This window comes from Balaenoptera ricei, chromosome 3 (genome assembly GCF_028023285.1).
Source record: "Balaenoptera ricei isolate mBalRic1 chromosome 3, mBalRic1.hap2, whole genome shotgun sequence".
NCBI lineage: Eukaryota > Metazoa > Chordata > Mammalia > Artiodactyla > Balaenopteridae > Balaenoptera > Balaenoptera ricei.
In genome coordinates this window covers 115848476-115869347 of record NC_082641.1, presented here as the reverse complement: position 1 = coordinate 115869347, position 20872 = coordinate 115848476, and the positions used below count along the sequence as shown (strand labels likewise).

At 40.6% G+C, this 20872-nt stretch overlaps 2 protein-coding genes and 1 pseudogene across 2 annotated transcripts; all 3 read right to left on the bottom strand.

Annotated features, from left to right (window-relative positions):
- Nucleotides 1-707: 707 nt before the first annotated feature.
- LOC132363798 (sorting nexin-5-like) lies at nt 708-1931 on the bottom strand (annotated as a pseudogene).
- Nucleotides 1932-10486: 8555 nt separating this feature from the next.
- Nucleotides 10487-11495, bottom strand: LOC132363797 (mitochondrial fission factor-like). Its single transcript, XM_059919492.1, has one exon. It carries the CDS (start codon nt 11281-11283, stop codon nt 10489-10491), a length of 795 nt encoding a protein of 264 aa, XP_059775475.1. The 5' UTR covers nt 11284-11495; the 3' UTR covers nt 10487-10488.
- A 6226-nt stretch (nt 11496-17721) lies between these two features.
- LOC132363390 (neuropeptide Y receptor type 6-like) lies at nt 17722-18904 on the bottom strand. Its single transcript, XM_059919100.1, is given in 3 exon segments — nt 17722-18481; nt 18530-18816; nt 18818-18904. Coding segments are annotated over 3 exon segments (1134 nt in total).
- Between the last annotated feature and the right edge of the window lie 1968 nt (nt 18905-20872).

The following is a 20872-nucleotide window of genomic DNA, read 5'->3' as shown; positions in this document are numbered from 1 at the left end:
TTTTATTGTACACTTTATAAAAAGTCCAAACACACACATACGACCCCCCTCGATTAGGGAGGGGGTCGCATCTTTCTTAATGTAGATCTGGCCACCTTCTAAATTAGGCCTTATTACTTGTTCTTATACCCTTAAGATGCTTCTCTCCCCTACTACAAAAATAGGGCTGAAAAGGGTGTATACAAAGATATGAGATTTTTCTTGCTCTTGTTATAGTACAAACAACTCAAGGTGATTAAAGAACCAGGAGAGTAAGAAAGGGAAAATTACCTAATGAAGAGATGTAATGTCTCTTACCTGTAACAAGTGGCTGACTTATCTGTTATAATCGGCACCTACCTTAAAGTAACCGGTTTGTAGGGGCATGGGTACATGGAACAGTGAGGCAGCATGTGCCAGGCCACTCCTTACACAGGCTCCAGAAGGCATGAGATTCCCGCACCCTTTCTTAATTACGAAAGACAAATTAGAGGAGAACCCAGTACTTAGGTTCTACCCACTCTGAGGTATTAAATGCATAAACATTAGTTGTGTCCAAGTAGCATGCAGTAGAAATATTTTTAAACCAACATGGGTAAGTGTTAAGATCTTTAGAAATCAAAATATTTATTCACATAATTTTAAATTAAAGTCAAAGGCAATAAATCTTCCGTGGTAATGATCTGAGTGCAAGTGATGCTGGCTTTCTTCACACTCACATCCTTTGTTCAGTTGTTCTTGAACATGTCGATGCAACTTTGCAGGAGGGAGACGTTCTGGCATGCTTTATTTCCAGTTCAGACATTTCAATCAGATTCTTCCTAAATGCTGCCACTCTCTTTTGTTTGAAATTGATTAGCTCTTCCTTTTGCAGATTCAGAAAGCTGTTCAAATTTCTGGCAGCATTCCTGCTGGTGTGCCTCAGCCAGCTTGACGTCTTTGCTTTTTAACCAGGCCTTATCCAGCGCCTGGTTTGAATTCTCATAGTTGATGAGGGCTTCGGTGCGTCTGTATAAGAGATCCTTAGCAGCCTCTATGTTGAGCATGTAGTATCGGAGGAGCTCTGTCAGCTTTAAGTCTTCGTCTGAGGAGACTCGACTCTCTACTTTCCTAAGTTTTTCAGATAGCTCAGCCGCCTTCAGTAGGTACTTTTTGATGACCGTGGGCTCTTCTAAAGCCAGGCTATGCAAGCAGGCTGCGCTGTGGATGTAACCGTCTGCTACATTTTTATGAGTGCTGGTCATTCTGTCAGCCTTTGCAAAGGAACCCTTGATCCTATCATAATAGTTACTGAGGAAATGCTTCTCTTGTTCAGAGAAGTCATCTACCTCCATAACTCCTGAAAAAAGGACTTCATCAGTGCTTTCACCACACTTTTGAAAAAGCCACCAAACATCTCTTTGGTATTTTTCCGCCTAAGGCTTAGATCTTGATCATATTCCAGGAAAATGTGAAAGTTGTGATCTTTACTGAGAACAGGGTAAGAGGAGAGCTGCTGAAGAGAGACGTCATGGGAAGACACAGTCTTCTTGAAGACCACGAGATACTCAGCTTCCAGCTCTTGCTTCATCTTGGCAAATTCTTCTTTGGTCATAAACCCTTCACCCTCTCCCAGTTTCTGCATCTTCTCTCAAGGGCCATTGAAGTCAGGCTTTGCAGGTGCGGGCGGAATAATAAGCCCAGCGTAGTCTGTAGTTTCAATAAGAGTGTCATGTAGCCACACAAAATCTTCATGTTGCCTTGTAACAGAAAACTCTGGGCTCTGAAACGTGGGCAGCGTGGTCTTGGTGTGCACTGTAAATTTGACTTTATCTCTCTCACTGAGTGCATAAGGTATGTCAATCTGAAGCAAGGGATCAACATTCAGGTCCACTGATACAGATCTCAGCTTGCTGTGGTCCTCCTCCTGCTGCTGCAGCAACTTGGGAACTGTGGCCATGGCGACGCGGGCCTCGAGCTGAAGCCGCTGACTGCAGGCTGCCACGGGGACGCGGTGCCCCTGACACTCTCCCAGCGAGGCGCGTCTCAAGAAAGCCCGACTTGCATTCTTAAATCAGAATCCCAGGGCACTTTCCTTCCCTGTTGAAGTTAAACCAGCCCTGGTGGGTTTCAGTTAATGGTTGCAAATCTGTTTCTGTTAATGGTTGCAAATCTGGGCTTTGGACTTTCATACAATTGTTCCCCCCTGGGATTGCACTGCTATAGACTCCAAACTCACGTTAATTTTCGTCCTTGAATAAGAGCTCTAGTGGACCTGGAAAACCATCTAATCCAATGCCTCATCTTGCAGAAGAGGAAACTGAGACACAGAGAAGGGAAACAGTTTGTCCAAGATGAAGCAATCAGCTTATTCAAGAGTTAGGACTTAAATCCCAGTTTCTTCCTGTGGGTTCAGTCTCTTTATAAATGTGAGTATTTTCCAGGTGTTTTGAGAGGCTTGAAGCAGCTTTTGTTTCTCCAAGTGGTGAGAATTTTGAGGACTTTCTGAGGCAGAGGGAAATATGAGACATTTCTGTAGCAACCGTTTGAAAAATCTTTTGAAGAAGAGTTGCTGTAAGCACCTGTTTAGGAATCCCCAAGTATCTGAAAGGTAAGCCTTAGAAACTCTCAGGTACGCATTCTCAAAGGACTACAACACATAATGCCTCGGGAGAAAGAAAGAATCATTTTAAAGGACACATTTCAGTATATGGGCTTTCATGTTGGGCTTGCCTTCCCAATTATATTCTTCTCAGAGGCACATGTTAAAATGAGACCATCCGCAGTATCCCATGGCTTGTGGAAAAAGAAGGCAAGGATGAGGGAAGCCAGCCTTAAACATTTTTTATCTATATAGGGCATTCTCTGTACACAGAAAATCCACATAAAGTTGGCAGAGTGGTAGAATAAAAGAATGTGGATTGAGAGTCTAACAGATACTGGTTCAAAGCCTGCCTCAGTTACTTACCTTTATAGACAATTTTCTTTCCATCTCTGTTTTCTTTTCATTTTTTAAAAATATTTATTTGACTATGCTGGGTCTTAGTTGCAGCACTTGGGATCTTTGTTGCCGTGTGCAGGATCTTCCTTGTGGCATATGGGATCTTTAGTTGCAGCATGTGGGATCTTCATTGTGGCATGTGGGATCTTTTTGTTGTGGCATGGGGGATCTTTAGTTGTGGCATACAGTATCTTTAGTTGCAGCATGCAAACTCTTAGTTGCAGCATGTGGGATCTATTTCCCTGACCAGGGATTGAACCCAGGCCCCCTGCATTGGGAGTGCAGAGTCTTAGCCACTGTACCACCAGGGAAGTCCCTAAGTCTCAGTTTTCTTAACTATAAAGTGGATAGAATAATATCTACCTTATTAGCTATGTAACCTTGGACAAGTTCTTTAACCTCTGTGTACGTCAATTATATTGTCTGTAAAATGAGGAAAATAGTAAAATGAAAAGCCCTACTTCATAGGTTTTATAATGATTAATAAATTATTATCTACAGCCATGCATGGCACATAATCAGCAGTTGGAAATTATTAGCTATAATTGTCATTGTTATTAATACTACCACCATACAGGGTTGTTGTGGTGATTAAATTAAATGAGACAGTGTATGTAAAGTTTTTTAAAGAGAACAGGCACTCAATAAAATGGTATTTGTTTTTATTTATATGTAATTAATAACCACAGTAGTGTAAATAGTATTCACAGTAAATGAACCTGCTTACTTATGTTCTAGGTACAGGAGTATTGTTTTGTCATTTGTTTTATGTTTATTTCCTCTGTATTATTTGAGGATAATTCTTGGCTTTTCGAATTATAGATTCATCTTCTTTTGGTAATCTAAAAGCAATGATAATGATTAACATTTATTGAGCCCTTACTACATGCCAGACCCTGTTCTTTATGTACATTGTCTCAGAAGGATTCAGTAACTTGTTTATGTCTATATAGATAGCAAGTGATAGAACTGGGATTTGAACTCAGGCAATCTGATTTCAGAGTCTTGCTTTCTTGACTTTTACTATTCTGCCTGCCTTAAAAAATGTTTACCATTGGGGGCTTCCATTTCTTAGCAGTAGAATTATAATATCCTAGAGCCAAAAGGTATTTAAGAATTTGTCATGGGTTTATAGTATACATCAGGCATAATAAAAATGTTCGCAACTTTTGACCTGACAGATCCACTTTTAGGAATCTATCCTAAGGAAATAATCCAAAACACAGTCAAAGTTTTATCACAGTGTCATTTGATCACAGTGTCATTTCTTATATAATGTAATGTAATATCATATCATATATCATATAATACTTTAAAGCGATCTAAACATCTAGCCTCAGAAATGATCAGTAAAATATTGTGTATCTACTTGATGAATGCGGCTCTTAGTAATTGTAAACAGTGATGCTGTTTGGAACTTTGTAAGAAAACAGATGCTGAATGTGAACTCATGAGAAGGTAAATAATAAGTATTTTCTTTTTCCTTCTTGTATACCAATTTTTAATTTCCTTGCTCTGGCAAGGTTAATAGGACAAAGGGATTCTCAATTCTGTTATATATTAGGATTTGAGAAATTTGGGTAATTTCTAAAGGTTGAATCTTCTCTAGCTGATAGAAATTCTCTAGGTTATCTTTTCTTTACTTAGCAAGTAGATCTGGCCCCATGCTAGACACTCAGGGAGAGTCAAGAGATGAAAAGGCCTGAATCTGCTGGTGAGGTGCGCACAGTTTTGTTAGGGACAGGCTGGCAGCCTGGAAGCAGAGTACTATGTGTAGAAATAGAGAAGGGGTGGGCAGCAGGAATAGATGACTTTGTGTGCAGGCACTGAGGGGCCCCAAGGACTGGAGGCACAATGTGAGTCAGGTCTGCTGAGAAAAGGCTTTTTAGGGGAGGTGAACCTTGAACTAGACCTTGAAGGAAATTATGGATCAAAACTGGTTGCTTTTTATGTGGTACATATATACAGTGGAATATTACTCAGCCATAAAATCTTATTTACAAAACAGAAATAGAGACACAGATGTAGAGAACAAACGTATGGACACCAAGAGGGGGAAGGGGGCGGTGGGACGAATTGGGAGATTGGGATTGACATATATACACTATTGATACTATGTATAAAATAGATAACTAATGAGAACCTACTGTATAGCTCAGGGAACTCTACTCAGTGCTCTGTGGTGACCTAAATGGGAAGTAAATCCAAAAAAGAGGGGATATATAGCTGATTCACTTTGCTGTACAGTAGAAACTAATACAACATTGTAAAGCAACTATACTCCAATAAAAATTTTAAAAAAACAATAAAAACTAATTATTAAAAAAAACTGGTTGCTTTTCAGAACAGAAGACGAGCACCATGGGGCAAAGGCCCAGAGACTGCAGTGACCATATGTTGTGGACAAAATAAATGTCTGTTTTAATTGGAATGGAAGGGCCACCTTGGGAAGATCAAGGGGTGAGTTTAGCTTTCCTTTTTAAAAATACAAGATCATTTAAGCACACATAGTGGCTGATCATCTTGTTCTGGGCTTTCAATATCCCAGACTCAAGGATATTGAATTTTATTTTCAGTTATCTTTTTAAAATTAATTAATTAATTAATTAATTAATTAATTAATTAATTAATTAATTTTTGGCTGCGTTGGGTCTTTGTTGCTGCACACGGGCTTTCTCTAGATGCGGCGCGCAGGCTTCTCATTGCGGTGGCTTCTCTTTTTGCAGAGCATGGGCTCTAGGCATGAGGGCTTCAGTAGTTGTGGTGCACGGGCTCAGTAGTTGTGGCTCGCGGGCTCTAGAGCGCAGGCTCAGTAGTTGTGGTGCACAGAATTCATTGCTCTGCAGCATGTGGAATCTTCCCGGACCAGGGCTCGAACCCGTGTCCCCTGCATTGGCAGGCAGACTCTCAGCCACTGCACCACCAGGGAAGCCCTCTTCAGTTTTTTTGCCCATTTAAAAAAATTGGGTTGTTTGTTCTCTTGTTATTGAATTTTGAGAGTTCTTTATATACTTTGGCCAGAAAGTCTTATATCAGATATGTGCTTTGCAAATATTTTCTCCCAGTTTGGCTTGTCTTTTCATTCTCTTACCAGTGCCTTTCAAGAACAGAAGTTTTAAATTTTGATGAAGTCTAGCTTATCAATTTGTTCTCTAAAGGAACATGTTTTTGGTGTTGTATCTAAGAAATCTTTGTCTAACCCAAGTTCTTAATTGTTTCCCCTATGTTTTCTTCTATAAGTTTTATAACTTTAAGTTTTATATTTAGGTCTGTGATCAATTTGACTTTTTATATGGAATGAGGTATTGAATAACTGTTCTTTTTTTTGCATATGAATATCCAGTTGTTCCAGCCATTTGTTGAAAAATACTTTATGCACAATATAACTTTTCAGATTAGAAAAATCTGTGTTAACCAAGATCGTTCCATTTTACAGATAAGAAAACAGGCTTAGAGAAGTGACTTGCCCAAGGCCACATAGCCAATTAGAGTAGATATAGGCCTAAAACCCAAGTCTTCTGATTCCTAGTCCATTAGATTGTTTACTATGTTGTCTTTTTACTTTACCCTTTCAAGTATGCTATTCTTGAGTATTACCATTATGCCTACTTTTTAGAAGAGAGAACTGAGGCCTAAGGGAGGACTGTCACTTCAGAGACCACATGTGAAGGCTCTCCCTTCCCAGACCCCATCCTCTTATTATTCTCCCCTCGCTCACTCTGCTTCTGTCTTCCTGCTGTTCCTTGAATCCACCAGACATACTCCTGCCTTAGGGCCCTTGTAACTTGTTCTACCCTCTCCCTAGACTCTCTTCCCTCAGCTGTCTGCATGTCTTACTTCCTTACTTCTTTCAGGTCTTTTCTCAAATGTCACCTCAGTGAAACCTTCCCAAACCACATGTTTAAAATTGCAAGCCCTTCCTGCAACATCCTGTGTCTCCCTTCCCTGCAGTATTCTGTAGTCAGGTTATGAAGCCAGGTCCCATGGGGTGACAAGAGATTTCTTGTCAGAGTGATACCAAGGCCATGGCTGAGTGAAGGTGGAAAGTTTCCTTCTATATGATGAGGGTTGAGGAAGGATGCTGAGAGCAGTGTGAAATTGTCTGCTTTTGTTCTCCTATCATCTTTAGGAAGTTAGATTCCTCCATAGATTTTTTTTTTTTTTCCTCCATAGATTTTTAACCCAACTCTCTGATCTGTGGGCTGGTTCTGACTCAGGTAAATTTATAGAAGAGTGACCTCCTCCGGGCTTATGTAGGTGTCAGAAATTTTAATATTTCTACTATTTTCAGTCCCTACTTGTGCCAGGCACCATGCATATATTATCTTGAATCCTCACAGCAGTCCTATAAGACAGGAATTATTCTCTGTCTTATGTATTATATTTAACTCTAGGGTCAGAGATGTTAAAGAAGCTTGCCTCATTTCACACAGCTGGTAAGTGGTAGGGTCAGGATTCAAACCCAGGGCTGGATGGCTCAAAACTTGAGCTTTTTCCACTATACTTTGATAATGTATTTCCACTTTCCTTTCCATCCCTCCTGACCTGGGAACAATATCATCAGTTAACTTCTGAAACATGGGGGTGAATATTCCAATGTGATCTCTATATCTCTTCCAGAAAGGAAGGCAGCAGGAGTCCCTTTCTATGGATGGCAGAACTGAGGCACAGAGGGGTTAACTGACATGCTCAGGGCTACAAAATAAGTCCTTGGAGGAGCTGGGATAAGAGTCCCAGGACTCCTGGCTTCCAGGGGCATTATTTGACAGTCCATGTCCTACCAACATCAGAGACACTTTTATTGTAGGTCTGAATGAATGAGCAAGTAGCTGCTCCTTGTGGCCTCTCAGGAGGATGAGTGAACATCTGATATCTGTGAGCTGTTTCCCACCAGTTGCTCTGTGGAGGAATTGAAGTCCCTCCACACAATACTGTAGGTTTAGGTTCCACTGAATCATTGACTTATGAGCCATATCCCAGACTCATTCTAACAAGCTAGATATCCAACATTTTTATTAGGCTCCAAAATTAGATTTAACATCTGTTTCTGAGAGCTCCTGGCTCTTCCAGAAGCAGCTGAAATCCTGGTTTTGTACTTTCTTTCTCAATTCCCTGGAATCAGAGAGAGAGAGAGAGAGTATTTTTTAGAAGACATATGAGTATGGAGGGGCTTTGCCTGAAAACTTGCATGAAATGTTCCATGGCTATGGCAGGCATGATTAGCTTGTACCTGTCTCTCTCTAGGAGCCTGTGATGCTACTGCTGAAGTTCCTCATCAGTTTGATATGCTGAGAGCATGCTTATTCTGTGTAGTAAGGTGCATGGGCACCATTCAGACACCCATTCCCCTGGAAAATTTTCATCTGAACACTGGCAGGGCCTAATGGTATAGGAGACAGAGCTGCTGGTCAGTGCCAGTCAGGAATGCCAGGCTTCAGCTACAGCTTTGCAAATTTTCCAATCTGTATAGTCTTTTTGTCAGTGATCATGTACCCTCTCTCCCTCTCAGTTTCTTGGGGGAGCTGGGGAATTAGATTCTGATGAAAAGGCATAGTCCCACTCTGCCTCTTTCTAAACTCTTAACCATGTTGTAATTGTCTGGCTTACAGTGCATTCCTCAAGAATAGGGACCCAGGGCTTCCCTGATGGCTCAGTGGTTAAGAATCCACTTGCCAATGCAGGGGACACGGGTTCGAGCCCTGACCTGGGAAGATCCCACATGCCGTGGAGCAGTTAAGCCCGTGCACCACAACTACTGAGCCTGTGCTCTAGAGCCCATGAACCACAACTGCTGAGCCCTCGTGCCACAACTACTGAAGCCCATGCGCCTAGAGCCCGTGCTCTGCAACAAGAGAAGCCACCGCAATGAGAAGCCTGCAGACCGCAACAAAGATTAGCCCCAGCCCGCTGCAACTAGAGAAAGCCCGCGTGCAGCAATGAAGACCCCATGCAGCCAAAAATAAATAAATAAATAAATTTATAATTAAAAAAAAAAGTTTTTACCTTTTCTCACCCATTTGAAAAAATTATACAAATAATGTATGTTCCTAGTAGAATATTAGAAAATACAGATAAGCAAATAGGCCAAAAGAAAGAGAGAGGGGGACTTACCCTGGTGACACAGTGGTTAAGAATCTGCCTGCCAATGCAGGGGACACGGGTTCCAGCCCTGGTCCGGGAAGATCCCACATGCCGTGGAGCAACTAAGCCCGTGCGCCACAACTACTGAGCCCACGTGCCTAGAGCCCACGAGCCACAGCAAGAGAAGCCACCATAGTGAGAAGCCCGTGCACCGCACCGCAATGAAGAGTAGCCCCCACTTGCCACAACTAGAGAAAGCCTGCGCACAGCAACGAAGACCCAACGCAGCCTAAATAAATAAATTTATTAAAAAAAAAAAGAAAGGAAAGAAAGAGAGAGGAAGGGAGGTTAGAAGGCAAGATGGAACAAGGAAGAAAGAAGTAAAGATAGGTCACGCAAAAGTCCTATCAGCCGGGGATAAACATGCACACCCATATACACATTAAAATATTTGTCTTTGTTTTTGAATTGAGAAACTTTGCAGGGAATAGAAAGGTGTAAAACTTGAATCCTCAGGATACAATTGTCTGGTGACAGTGTCTAGAAGTCAGGGACTCCTACTGCTGTAAAAAAGCAGAGGGCATCTTCTGGGATCCTGGGATGAGGAAGACTGCCTCCAAATCAGTAACACAGTAACTGTTGCTTTTGGGTGGAGAAGAAGAATTTGGCTCACTGAAAAAGACAAAGTTCTGCCCTGCCTTGGCCTTTTATAGAGAGTCTGATTTTTCTTCTAGTAGAGTCATAATGAGTCCCAATCTCCTAGAGGCTGGTTGCCCTGGAAGACTGGCCTTTCATTTCTAAAAGCTGTTTGCTCGAAGAACTTTGCCAACTTCGTTAAGTGGAAGTTAGTAGGGCATTTTCTTCCACTCTCAGGACCTGCCCAGTTAGCTGACTTTTACTGGCACAACTTGTATCTGCAAATAACATGTGAGCCATAAAAATCCACCTTACCCTTGAGGTTCCCCTAGAACCAAGGTGTTTCTGTTTGTTCTCTGGCTCATGCAGATTTCCTGAGCCTTGGCTCTTATATTTCAGATAGAAGTTTGACATTCTGTTTCTTTAAGTACTGAGTTCAGGGAGTACAGGCGCCACTTACTATTCAGATCCACACACCACTTCCAAGCAAAGATTTGTTATCGCTAGACTTATTCTACATCTACAGTTTGCAAATATTGATTGAACTCCAACTTTGTGCCAGATGCTATGCTTGGCGCTGGAACCTCTGCAGTGAATAAGACCCAGTCTCTGCCTTCAAGGAGTTCATGTCTTGTGGATGTAAACAGGCCTTCATCGTTATGCATGGTAGCTATCTATACACGGGGTACTACGAGAGCAGGGGGATCGTAACAGCCCTGGGAGATTAGAGAAGATTTTTTTTTTTTTTTAAGTTTGCAAATTCTTTATATTTCCAGCTGTTGAGACAATATTTTTGAGAGTTGAGGTTACCTCTAGCGGCGAAACCAGAGCCAGCTATTAAGCAGCCAGAAAGCTACAGTAATTGAATACATGACCATTTCTCTTTTAGCACGTTCTTTGTTCTCCTCTTCCAGAAGTTGTAGACGTCTATTTAGTTTGATTATCTGTCGTCTTAATGAAGCTGCGTCTACAACAGTCATGTCATCTGAGGTTCCTTCAATCGTTGTATCTATATTTGAAATGCCATACCTGGCGTTGTCATGATGAGGGTTAGAGGTGGCGGCAGCAGACCCACCACGCAACACAGGTATGGAGTCAGTCCTGACCAGCTGTCCATTTTGGCGAACAGCATTTTCACTCATAGAGCGCTCTCTTTTTAGCCTGCCAACTGCACGGATTTCTTCATTTTGAGGGGTTGGTGGAGGTTTTTCTAAATCCAGAAAATCTAGTGGTCTTTCACTTAGCGTAAGTACATGAGGTGGTGTTTTTAGTGCCAGAGGTTTGAAGGGAGTTGACTGTATAAGGTCAAGATCTGCTGGTCTTGAAAATGGAATGTCTTCATTATTTCCTGCTACAACAATTCTCTCTGGAACCTGCATAATCACACTAGCATTTGAAACTCCTTCTTGGAATCCTTGTTCCAGGTCAGCATTTGGTGGTGCTACCTTTAATTTTTCCGGGACCCTCATTCGCTGACTAATACCTTCGGTGTATTCCATTTCATATTGAATTCGACTAATTTCCGCCATCTCAGCAGCACTGGGAGAAGGAAATGCTGCCCCACTCACTCTTCCTAGTGATGTGTCATTGCTTGTTCTTTTACTCATTTTTAATACAGTAAATACACGTTTATAATAGCTATTAGAATACTGCCTCCCTGTAGTTCAGTTTACTTTACACAACAATTCCGCTACAGATCTGAATTTTTTTGGAGTTGTACGAAACAACACGGAAACTGCTTTTCCAGAAATGTGTACCAACTACTGCTTGCTTTTTGGCATTATCTGTTTCTGTGCTTCATATTAAATCCTTTAACTTGCTTCAATACGCATGTGCTGGATTTGGAGCCACTTTTGTCCCCCTGGGCCTGCTGAAAGTCCCTGGCGAGGACCGCCGCTCGCCGGCTCCTGGGGCGCTCGGGTGGGCGCTGTCAGAGGCCGTTGGCCGAGTGCACAGAGGCGCCCGGGCAAATCACCGGCTAGAGAGGCCCGCAGCGGGCGGGGAAAGACCTAGAGAAGATTTTTGAGAAACGTTTAAGCCGAGTCCCAAAGCACTCGGGTTTTGGTAGTTTATTGACATTACTATAATCTGTGTAATTAGGCTTATGTCTTTATACTCTCATTGGATAATTAATAAAACATAGGTTTGAGAACATTCAGGCATTCAATAATTTGTGGGTAATGACTGCCTAGCTTGTATTTTAAGAAATAACTTTTAAAATCTGTATTAAATGCTTTTCCTTGCCTAGTCCTATCTTAAATACTCTGAGTGGGTAGTGTGGGGCTGGTATAGAAGGAATAAAAGATGTAGGTTAACGTCTCTGAAAGTTCACAGTCTAGTTGAGAAGAACAGATTTCTCTACCTAAAATAGAGGATCACAGGAAACAGTCGGTGACCAGATGGAAGATGGATGTGTTCCTGTCACTGGCATCACACATCCTTTCACTTCTTCCTCAGGGCAAATACTATCCCAGCATCGACAAGGAGTTTGATTTGGACACAGTAACAGGGGAAACAGACCTGCCTTGCCTTCCTTAACGCCCTGGAAACACTCGTCATCTCATTTCTCCAGTTTACTGCATGAGCACATTTATTGCCTAGGTGACTTCAGGGAGGATTTTAGGAATTCCTGGGCTTATCAGTGTTAAATACTCCTCCTTGACCCCTCTTCTAGAATACTTCCTCTTTTCTTCCCCAGTATATTCTCACTTATGGGTATAAAGAAAAAGTGAGTCCTCCTTTGATACCAACTCTGCCTTCATTTACTCTTAACTTTCCTTTTGGCAGCTTTCAACCTAGCCAGAAGGAAAGCCTTCAAAACCAAGACATTGAATTACCCCTCTGGTGTATTGTAAACTCTTTAAAGCCTCAACTAGACTGTAAACTCTTAAAGCTGTGTCATACTTATTCTGAACCTAATACACTGCTAAAGAAGACATAGTGAGGACTTAATACATTTATCTTGATTTATTATTCTACAAAAAACAAAGTTTACAGGAAGAGAGGTTGACTTTTTTACTGGGCTGACGAATTATATACTCTTCCTCCTTAGCACAGAGTGAGGAACAGTTTCTTTAAATTGAAGCCTCTGTAAATCAACTATACTCCAATATAAAATAAAAGTTAAATTAAAAAAGTAAAATATGGGACTTCCCTGGTGGTCCAGTGGTTAAGACTCTGCCTTCCAATGCAGGGGGTGTGGGTTTGATCCCTGGTCGGGGAACTGAGATCCCACGTGCCCTGTGGTGCAGCCAAAAAATTAAAAATAAATAAATAAACAAAGTAATGACTGTTTATTTATTATTTTGAAGCTAAAGTGGGTTTTATTGTTGCTTGTTTTTAAAGTTTTTATTGGCGTATAGTTGCTTTACAATGTTGTGTTGGTTTCTACTGTACAGTAAAGCGAATCAGCTGTACGTATACATATATCCCCTCTTTTTGGGGATGGGATTTTCTTCCTATTTAGGTCACCAAAAAAGCATTGAGTAGAGTTCTCTGTGCTATAGGTAGGTTCTCATTAGTTATCTGTTTTATACATAGTATCAATAGTGTATATATGTCAATTCCAATTTCCCAATTCAAGTAATGACAATTTTTTAAAAAAGAAATACTAAAAGCAACAAAATGAAAAGGCAACCTACAGAATGGGAGAAAATATTCACACACACACAAAAATGAGGCCTCATGCTTGTTGCTCTGTCAAGTTATTTACACCTTTTTCAGAATATTACATTTCCATTGTAGAAAAATATGCACCATACGTATTTAAACCACATTTGGGTATTCGTTATGTTGGATCATTTATGTTGTTGATTCTCTGTTAGAAATTATCTGGGGGAATCTTTAGAAACTGTCAGAGAGAAAACTGAGGGAACTCATTGCAGGATGTATTAGCATTTTCTCATTCAGCTCTGGTTCAGTAGGCAGACACGTACATTCCACTAATAGTCATCTTTTCTGGAAACTTTTAAAGATAAGAGAAATTACTCTCAATCCAAAATGATTTGAGGTCAGGAGACAGAGGAACAGATATTTGGAGCACTGGCTAGTGGGAACTGTGTTTGCATGGCTATCAGGCAAACATCATCAAGTTCCAGTCTCAGATAGATCCCTAGCGGGGAGAATACAGGCCCACCTGGCGACGGGGGGAGAGGCAAGTGAGAAAATGAGGCCTTATTTCATTCACCAAGTGGTTCAGTAGTAGACCAATTGGTGTGCACCATCCACAAATGCTGCAGAAACAGTATGGTAGACTTTCCTGAAATCTTTCCTTGTTTACTCTCAAAAATGCATTTTACCTCCACTGGGTAAGCACGACGCTTGGTTTATATTCTCATTATACCTTCCTAAGTAGCTACTTATAGACCTGTGCTCTCCCATCTGTCAGAATGAAAATCCCAACAAATGGGACCTAATGAAACTTAAAAGCTTTTGCACAGCAAAGGAAACCATAAACAAGACCAAAAGACAACCCTCAGAATGGGAGAAAATATTTGCAAACGAAGCGATTGACAAAGGATTAATATCCAAAATTTACAAGCAGCTCATGTAGCTCAATAACAAAAAAACAAACAACCCAATCCAAAAATGGGCAGAAGACCTAAATAGACATTTCTCCAAAGAAAATATACAGATTGCCAACAAACACATGAAAAAATGCTCAACATCATTAATCATTAGAGAAATGCAAATCAAAACTACAATGAGACATCATCTCACACCGGTCAGAATGGCCATCATCAAAAAATCTAGAAACAATAAATGCTGGAGGGGGTGTGGAGGAAAGGGAACCCTCTTGCACTGTTGGTGGGAATGTAAATTGATTCAGCCACTATGGAGAACAGTATGGAGGTTCCTTAAAAAACTACAAATAGAACTACCATCCGACCCAGCAATCCCACTACTGGGCATATACCCTGAGAAAACCATAATTCAAAAAGAGTCATGTACCAAAATGTTCATTGCAGCTCTATTTACAATAGCCAGGACATGGAAGTATCCTAAGTGTCCATCAACAGATGAATGGATAAAGAATATGTGGCACATATATACAATGGAATATTCCTCAGCCATAAAAAGAAACGAAATTGAGTTATGTGTAGTGAGGTGGATGGACCTAGAGTCTGTCATACAGAGTGAACTAAGTCAGAAAGAGAAAAACAAATATCGTATGCTAACACATATATATGGAATCTAAGAAAAAAAAAAAAAAAGGTCATGAAGAACCTAGTGGCAAGACGGGAATAAAGACACAGACCTACTAGAGAATGGACTTGAGGATATGGGGAATGGGAAGGGTAAGCTGTGACAAAGTGAGAGAGTGGCATGGACATATATACACTACCAAACTTAAAATAGATAGCTAGTGGGAAGCAGCCGCATAGCACAGGGAGATCAGCTCAGTGGTTTGTGCCCATCTAGAGGGGTGGGATAGGGAGGGTGTAGGAGGGAGGGAGATGCAAGAGGGAAGAGATATGGGAACATATGTATATGTATAACTGATTCACTTTGTTATAAAGCAGAAACTAACACACCATTGTAAAGCAATTATACTCCAATAAAGATGTTAAAAAAAAAAAAAAGAATGAAAATCCCTTACAGGTAAAAGCATGCATTAAAACTACAGTTAATTCACTACTTTTTTGAGGAAAAAATAAACCCAAGAAAGACTACTATTTTTTTTTAATTAAAAAAATTATTTCATATTGGAGTATAGTTGATTAGCAATGATGTGTTAGTTACAGGTGTATAGTAAAGTGATTCAGTTATACCCAAACAAGTATCCATTCTTTTTCAAATTCTTCTCCCACTTAGGTTATTACAGAATATTTTGCCAAGTTCCCTGTGCTATACAGTAGGCCCTTGTTGGCTATCTATTTTAAATATAGTAGTGTGTACATGTCAATCCCAAACTCCCAATTTATCCCTCTCCCCCATTTCCCCCAGTAATCATAAATTCGTTCTCTAAGCCTGTGTTTGTTTTGTAAATAAGTTCATTTGTATCATTTTTTTAAGATTCTGCATGTAAGTGATATCATACGATATTTGTCTTTCTCTTTCTGACTTACTTCACTTAGTATGATAATCTCCAGGTCCATCCATGTTGCTGCAAATGGCAATGCAAAAGACTATAATTGATAGTTATGTCATTCGTGACTTTTATTTCATTAAAGCTCAAGAAAAGTTCAGAAGAAAAGACAGAACAGTTTTATTGGAGAAGGAAATAGTTCTTATCATGGAGCCAGAAAGAGCACTATAATATTTAGGAACAGATTGGAGATCTCTTGTGACTGCTCGGGGTGGGGTGCCAGGGTTAGAGGAGCCCAGGTGTTTGTGTTTGGGTGAGGGGAGAGGATGGTATCAGAGTTTGATGAAAGCCCTTTCCTGCTTTCAATGGCTTGGTCTAAATCTGTTTAGTAATGGAAACTAGAATCATTCTATCTTTACCAAGTAAGTAAAATATCGCATTGGATCTTAGTTATAGTATATATTAACCACTGTCTGTCAGAAGAAATAGAAATAGTATCTAGGGGGAGCTGTTTTCTGGGCTAAGGGGATGCAGCTGTACCTTTAGGATTCTAAACTGACACCATTTGAAGTTGGTTTTTAGATAAGAGCTTTTATTTGCAGCTAATACTGTGATACTGTTACGTTTTATTTCTGTTGGGTATCCTGCAGTGCTTTTTTTGTTCATTTTCCCCAAAATGATATATCAGAGAGAATAGAAATCCTGAAGAGAAGGAAAAGCTAGATGGAGGGAAGGAGAGAGGAGGGAGAAACAGAGACAGAGGGGGGAAGGGGAGAGAGAGAGAGAAAAGATTTTTCAGGAGGGGAAAATATGGAGATTAATGTGGAAAAAAAACTACACACACAATTGAAAAATCACAGGTATTTAGAGAAACATTACCTTTTATTCAAAAGAAAGAAGAAAATATGGTTACATTTTTAACATACAAATAAGCTGCAGCCCCAGTTTAATAGGGAGATGTATCCGAGGAAGAGATAAAGCCTGTCATCATTTAGTAAAAGTCATTGAGCTAATTTGAACAGTAGCTTAGTATCCTTTTTGAAGACAATCTAGCTGATTCTCTATTTAAGTGACTCTGTAGGGATGAGGGATATTTTTAAAAAGTTTAAGTCATAAGATATGCAAGAGGTTTTAAAAAATCTGGAGCTAACTTTAAGAGTGTTACTGTTGAAGTTCATCAGACCCAATGATAGAGTCATAATAACCCCTACTTAATATACATAAAGAATTAGAGATAAAAAGTCATTTTGTAATGAAAGCTCTATCTACATTGGCCATTAATAAGTTAATGTGATTTGAGCATAATTGGAGTGCTAAAGAGTTTGTGACCAGTTCTAGTGGCACTAATAGCATTGTTAGTGAAGAAAATGTACTGTTGTCGTAAACTAGAGAATCTGACTCAGGCATGTGAATTAATTATAATTACAATACTTAGTTTAAATGTTAAGTTAAAACCATTCCTTCAACTTCCAATCCAAACTCAGTTAGCTAATTAGTAAATTATAATAGGGGTCTTTCTGACATTGCTAATTAGTTGAATAGTTACATGGTTGAAAGTTACAATTTCTATATCTGAAAGTGGCATTGCTTCAGCACTAAGGAGATATATATAGTATTGTTTTCAGTGGGCACGTCATTAGTAATAACTCTTGTGGATATCCTATTGAATAACAATATCTGGGAATTTTGTTCCCCAGCCATCAGTGTTGCTTGCCTCTCTTGCTTTCTCACTGTCATTCTTTGTCACAAATGATGGCAGCTAGGTGTGTGAGTTATTATTCTTCTAAGAGAAAAGGGTGATGTGCGCACGTGCACACACACGTGTGTGTGTGTGTGTGTTTGTATTGGGTGGATATATGAGACAGATAGGTCTGGCCTAAAGCAAAACTGGTTAGCATAAAGTTGCTTTTTAAAAAATTTTTTTAGTTCTGGCTTCTTCTGCATCTTGCCTTATCCCCAGCCGTTACCTCTCCATCTCTCACATGAGAAGGGCTTTAGCATTAAGTGTTAGCAGTTTTTATATACTTCTTGATGTATGAACTAATCTTAATGATCCCTTGGATTCATCTGTGTGCATACTGGAGATGGCAATATTTTGATATCTTTCCCGAGGTGCAAAGCACCAGCAGTGGTGAATAAGCAACACCAGGTCCTTCTGGAAATTTTTGTTGAGAAAGCCATAAAACAGAGGATGTATACATGTAGAAACCATAGCAATCAAGTGGCAAAATACAAATACCAGGTCATGGTGGCAGCTCATCAGGACCTCATGATACCAGTCAAAGATGACCTTGAAGATGTTCAAGGGAAGCCAGCAGACCCCAAAGGTTACCGCAGTAGAAATCAACATCGTGTTGATCCTCTTGTTCTCCCTGACCCAGCTCTCACTTTCCCTCTTCTTGTCTACTTTCCCATTTCTCCTGCGGAGGCAGATAACAATCTTCAGGTAGCAGATGAGGGTGAAGCTCAGAGGGACACAATATTGCAGCATAAACAGGGAGGTTGTAAAGAGGAGCCAGTTCATTTTGGAGGGCCAGTTCTCTACACAGGCCACCTGCTGGGTGTAGAGGTCAGTGGGAAGAGAGAGGTTTTGGAAGGGCTCATGGGTGAGGCAGTAGGACAGGAAGAAGGGAATAGACAACAGAAGGGAAAATAGCCAAATCAATGTGATATCCCAGTAGGCGTGAGCTACACTGCGTTTCCAGCCCCGAGGGTTCACAATCAGCTGATATCTTTCAACAGCAGTTAACACAAGTGAGAATATGGACACAGAGACACTGTGCATATGGAGACACTATGCACATAGGAGGTATGGACATAGAGACACCTCCTATGTGCATATGGAGACACTATGCACATAGGAGGTGCGTTTGCACATGATATCCCCAAATATCCGGTGATCCATCAGAGTGTAGATGATAGTAAAAGGGATGTACATGACACATACCAAGATGTCAGAGAGGGAGAGATTGGCATACAGTATGTTGGTGACATTCTGAGCTTCTCTCTGCTTCTTAAAGATGATAATAATGAGAGAGAGTTTTCCAAAAAAGTCCATGATTAAGATCACAGTATAGACTATGAGTAATAGGAGCAAGGCTAGGGAAGTGGGGTCTACAGGACTCAAAGTAGAAAAATGCAGAGTTGTTGCTCTTTATATTGGTTTTATTAGATGCTGGATGGTTTAGGAAAAGTTCCATCATGTCAGAGTTGTAAGAAGAGCTTTTCTAAGCTTACTTGTATTATGGCTGGATATTTTGGCCATCAGTTCTTGGAAAGAACTTTGCTCTGAGTCTTTCAATGAGTGATTGGTAGGGTTTAGTCTTCCTCTTTGTCTGCTTGATGGAAATACATGAATGACTTGAGTAAGCTCTTGAGATCCTAAAAAATTAAACAGAACCCAGAAAATTAATGCAAGTTCTTAACAACCTGGACAATTCTATAGGTGGAACAATGTCCCTGAGAGTACATAGAGAGATATCCAGAGAGTCTCTGTATCCTTGCCTTCCTTTCATCTCGGGGTGTTTTATTTGTCCCAACAGTATAATCTTTAGAGATAATGAGAAAGGGAATGCCACAGCATTCTGTTAACTACATAAGGTAGCTCAAAGGTATCTTTCCATCCCTATCACCTTCTGTCTTTTTTGTATATGTGTGCTGTGGAGGCCAGAGTACTATGTTTGGAGTTGGGCTCCACTTGGAGCATCACTGTTTGGTGTCTGTATGACTTTGACATAAGTTAATTACCTTTATGGCTCAGTTTTTTAAAGCTGTAAAATGGGGATAAACAATGTATTTCTGTGTTGTTGTGAGGACTAAATGAGATCACGCAACTGAATTTGTTGCTCACGCCCAACGTAGAGCATATAGTATGTGTTCAGTATATGTGTGCTGAATAAAATTTGTCAGTTCCACTCCCCAGAGCTAGTCTATAGCCTTAAGTCTGGGGGCTAGACTCCCAGATCATGCCCGCTATGGAATAGCATATGGCTTCCCCTCTTTTTCTTTCTTCCATTCTCTGGGGTTGAAGCCAGACTTGGCACAAGCAGTTTCTGGGTACATGGCTCAGATTCTAGAGATCAAGCAAAGGTAGCTAGTGCCTAGTGAGCTATTACTCAGAATTAACTTTATTTAGAAAGCATTCCCTCAGTTTTCTTTTCCTTTGGGTCTCTTCTTTTTCTGACTTCTAGAGGAAAGGGGGTCCTTGATCCTATGGCTCAGTATGGCTTAGGGTGGTCAAATTCAGTGGAGTTATTCATACCAGGATGCACAACAGACATGGTGAATGCCCTGCCATTCCAGGTGGTGACATTTCTGGCCCAAAGAGGACATGTTGAAAGAGAGCAAAGGAAAAAAATACCCCTTATCTTGGTTTATTATTTAGGAATTTGAAGAAAACAACATAAATGGTATTGATAAAAGATAAAGAAGGACACAAGGAACTGATCTATGGTTCAGATGTGCTGTGGTGATGAGTAGAAATAGCAAAATTTGTAAATAGAGGTATTTGAGATGCAGTTTAGGGCTTGGATGATTCAGGGGTTCAGCAAAATTAGAGTTCACAGATATTGGCTGAAGGGAAATATCAAGATAGATTTAAGCCTTTTATGACAGTCAGTGGACTAGAACTATAAATGAGAAATAGAAAACTTTGATTGTTTACTTGCCACTAAACAAGCTTCACTTGGAGGAGGAAAGGGATGAAAAGGAAATAGGCAGTGTACAGGTGTACAGATACATATGGGTATGCTAGCATGAGCACTATACTTCCTGTCAGGAGACATGTCCTGCTGCTAACTAGTTTTTTTAAAAAAATAATTTTATTTATTTTATTTAGTTTTGGCTGCGTTGGGTCTTTGTTGCTGCACGCGGGCTTTCTCTAGTTGTGCCAAACGGGGGGCTACTCTTTGTTGCGGTGTGCGGGCTTCTCATTGCAGTGGCTTCTCTTGTTGCGGAGCATGGGCTCTAGGCCTGCGGGCTTCAGTAGTTGTGGCACTCAGGCTCAGTAGTTGTGGCGCAAGGGCTTAGTTGCTCCGAGGCATGTGGGAGCTTCCCGGACCAGGGCTCGAACCCATGTCCCCTGCATTGACAGGCAGATTCTTAACCACTGCGCCACCAGGGAAGCCCTAACTAGCTTTTTGATCTTGGGCAAATCACTCCCCTTCTCT

Excerpts from the sequence above, each read along its gene's own strand:
- LOC132363797 (XM_059919492.1), bottom strand. The coding sequence starts at position 11,283 with ATGAGTAAAAGAACAAGCAATGACACATCACTAGGAAGAGTGAGTGGG.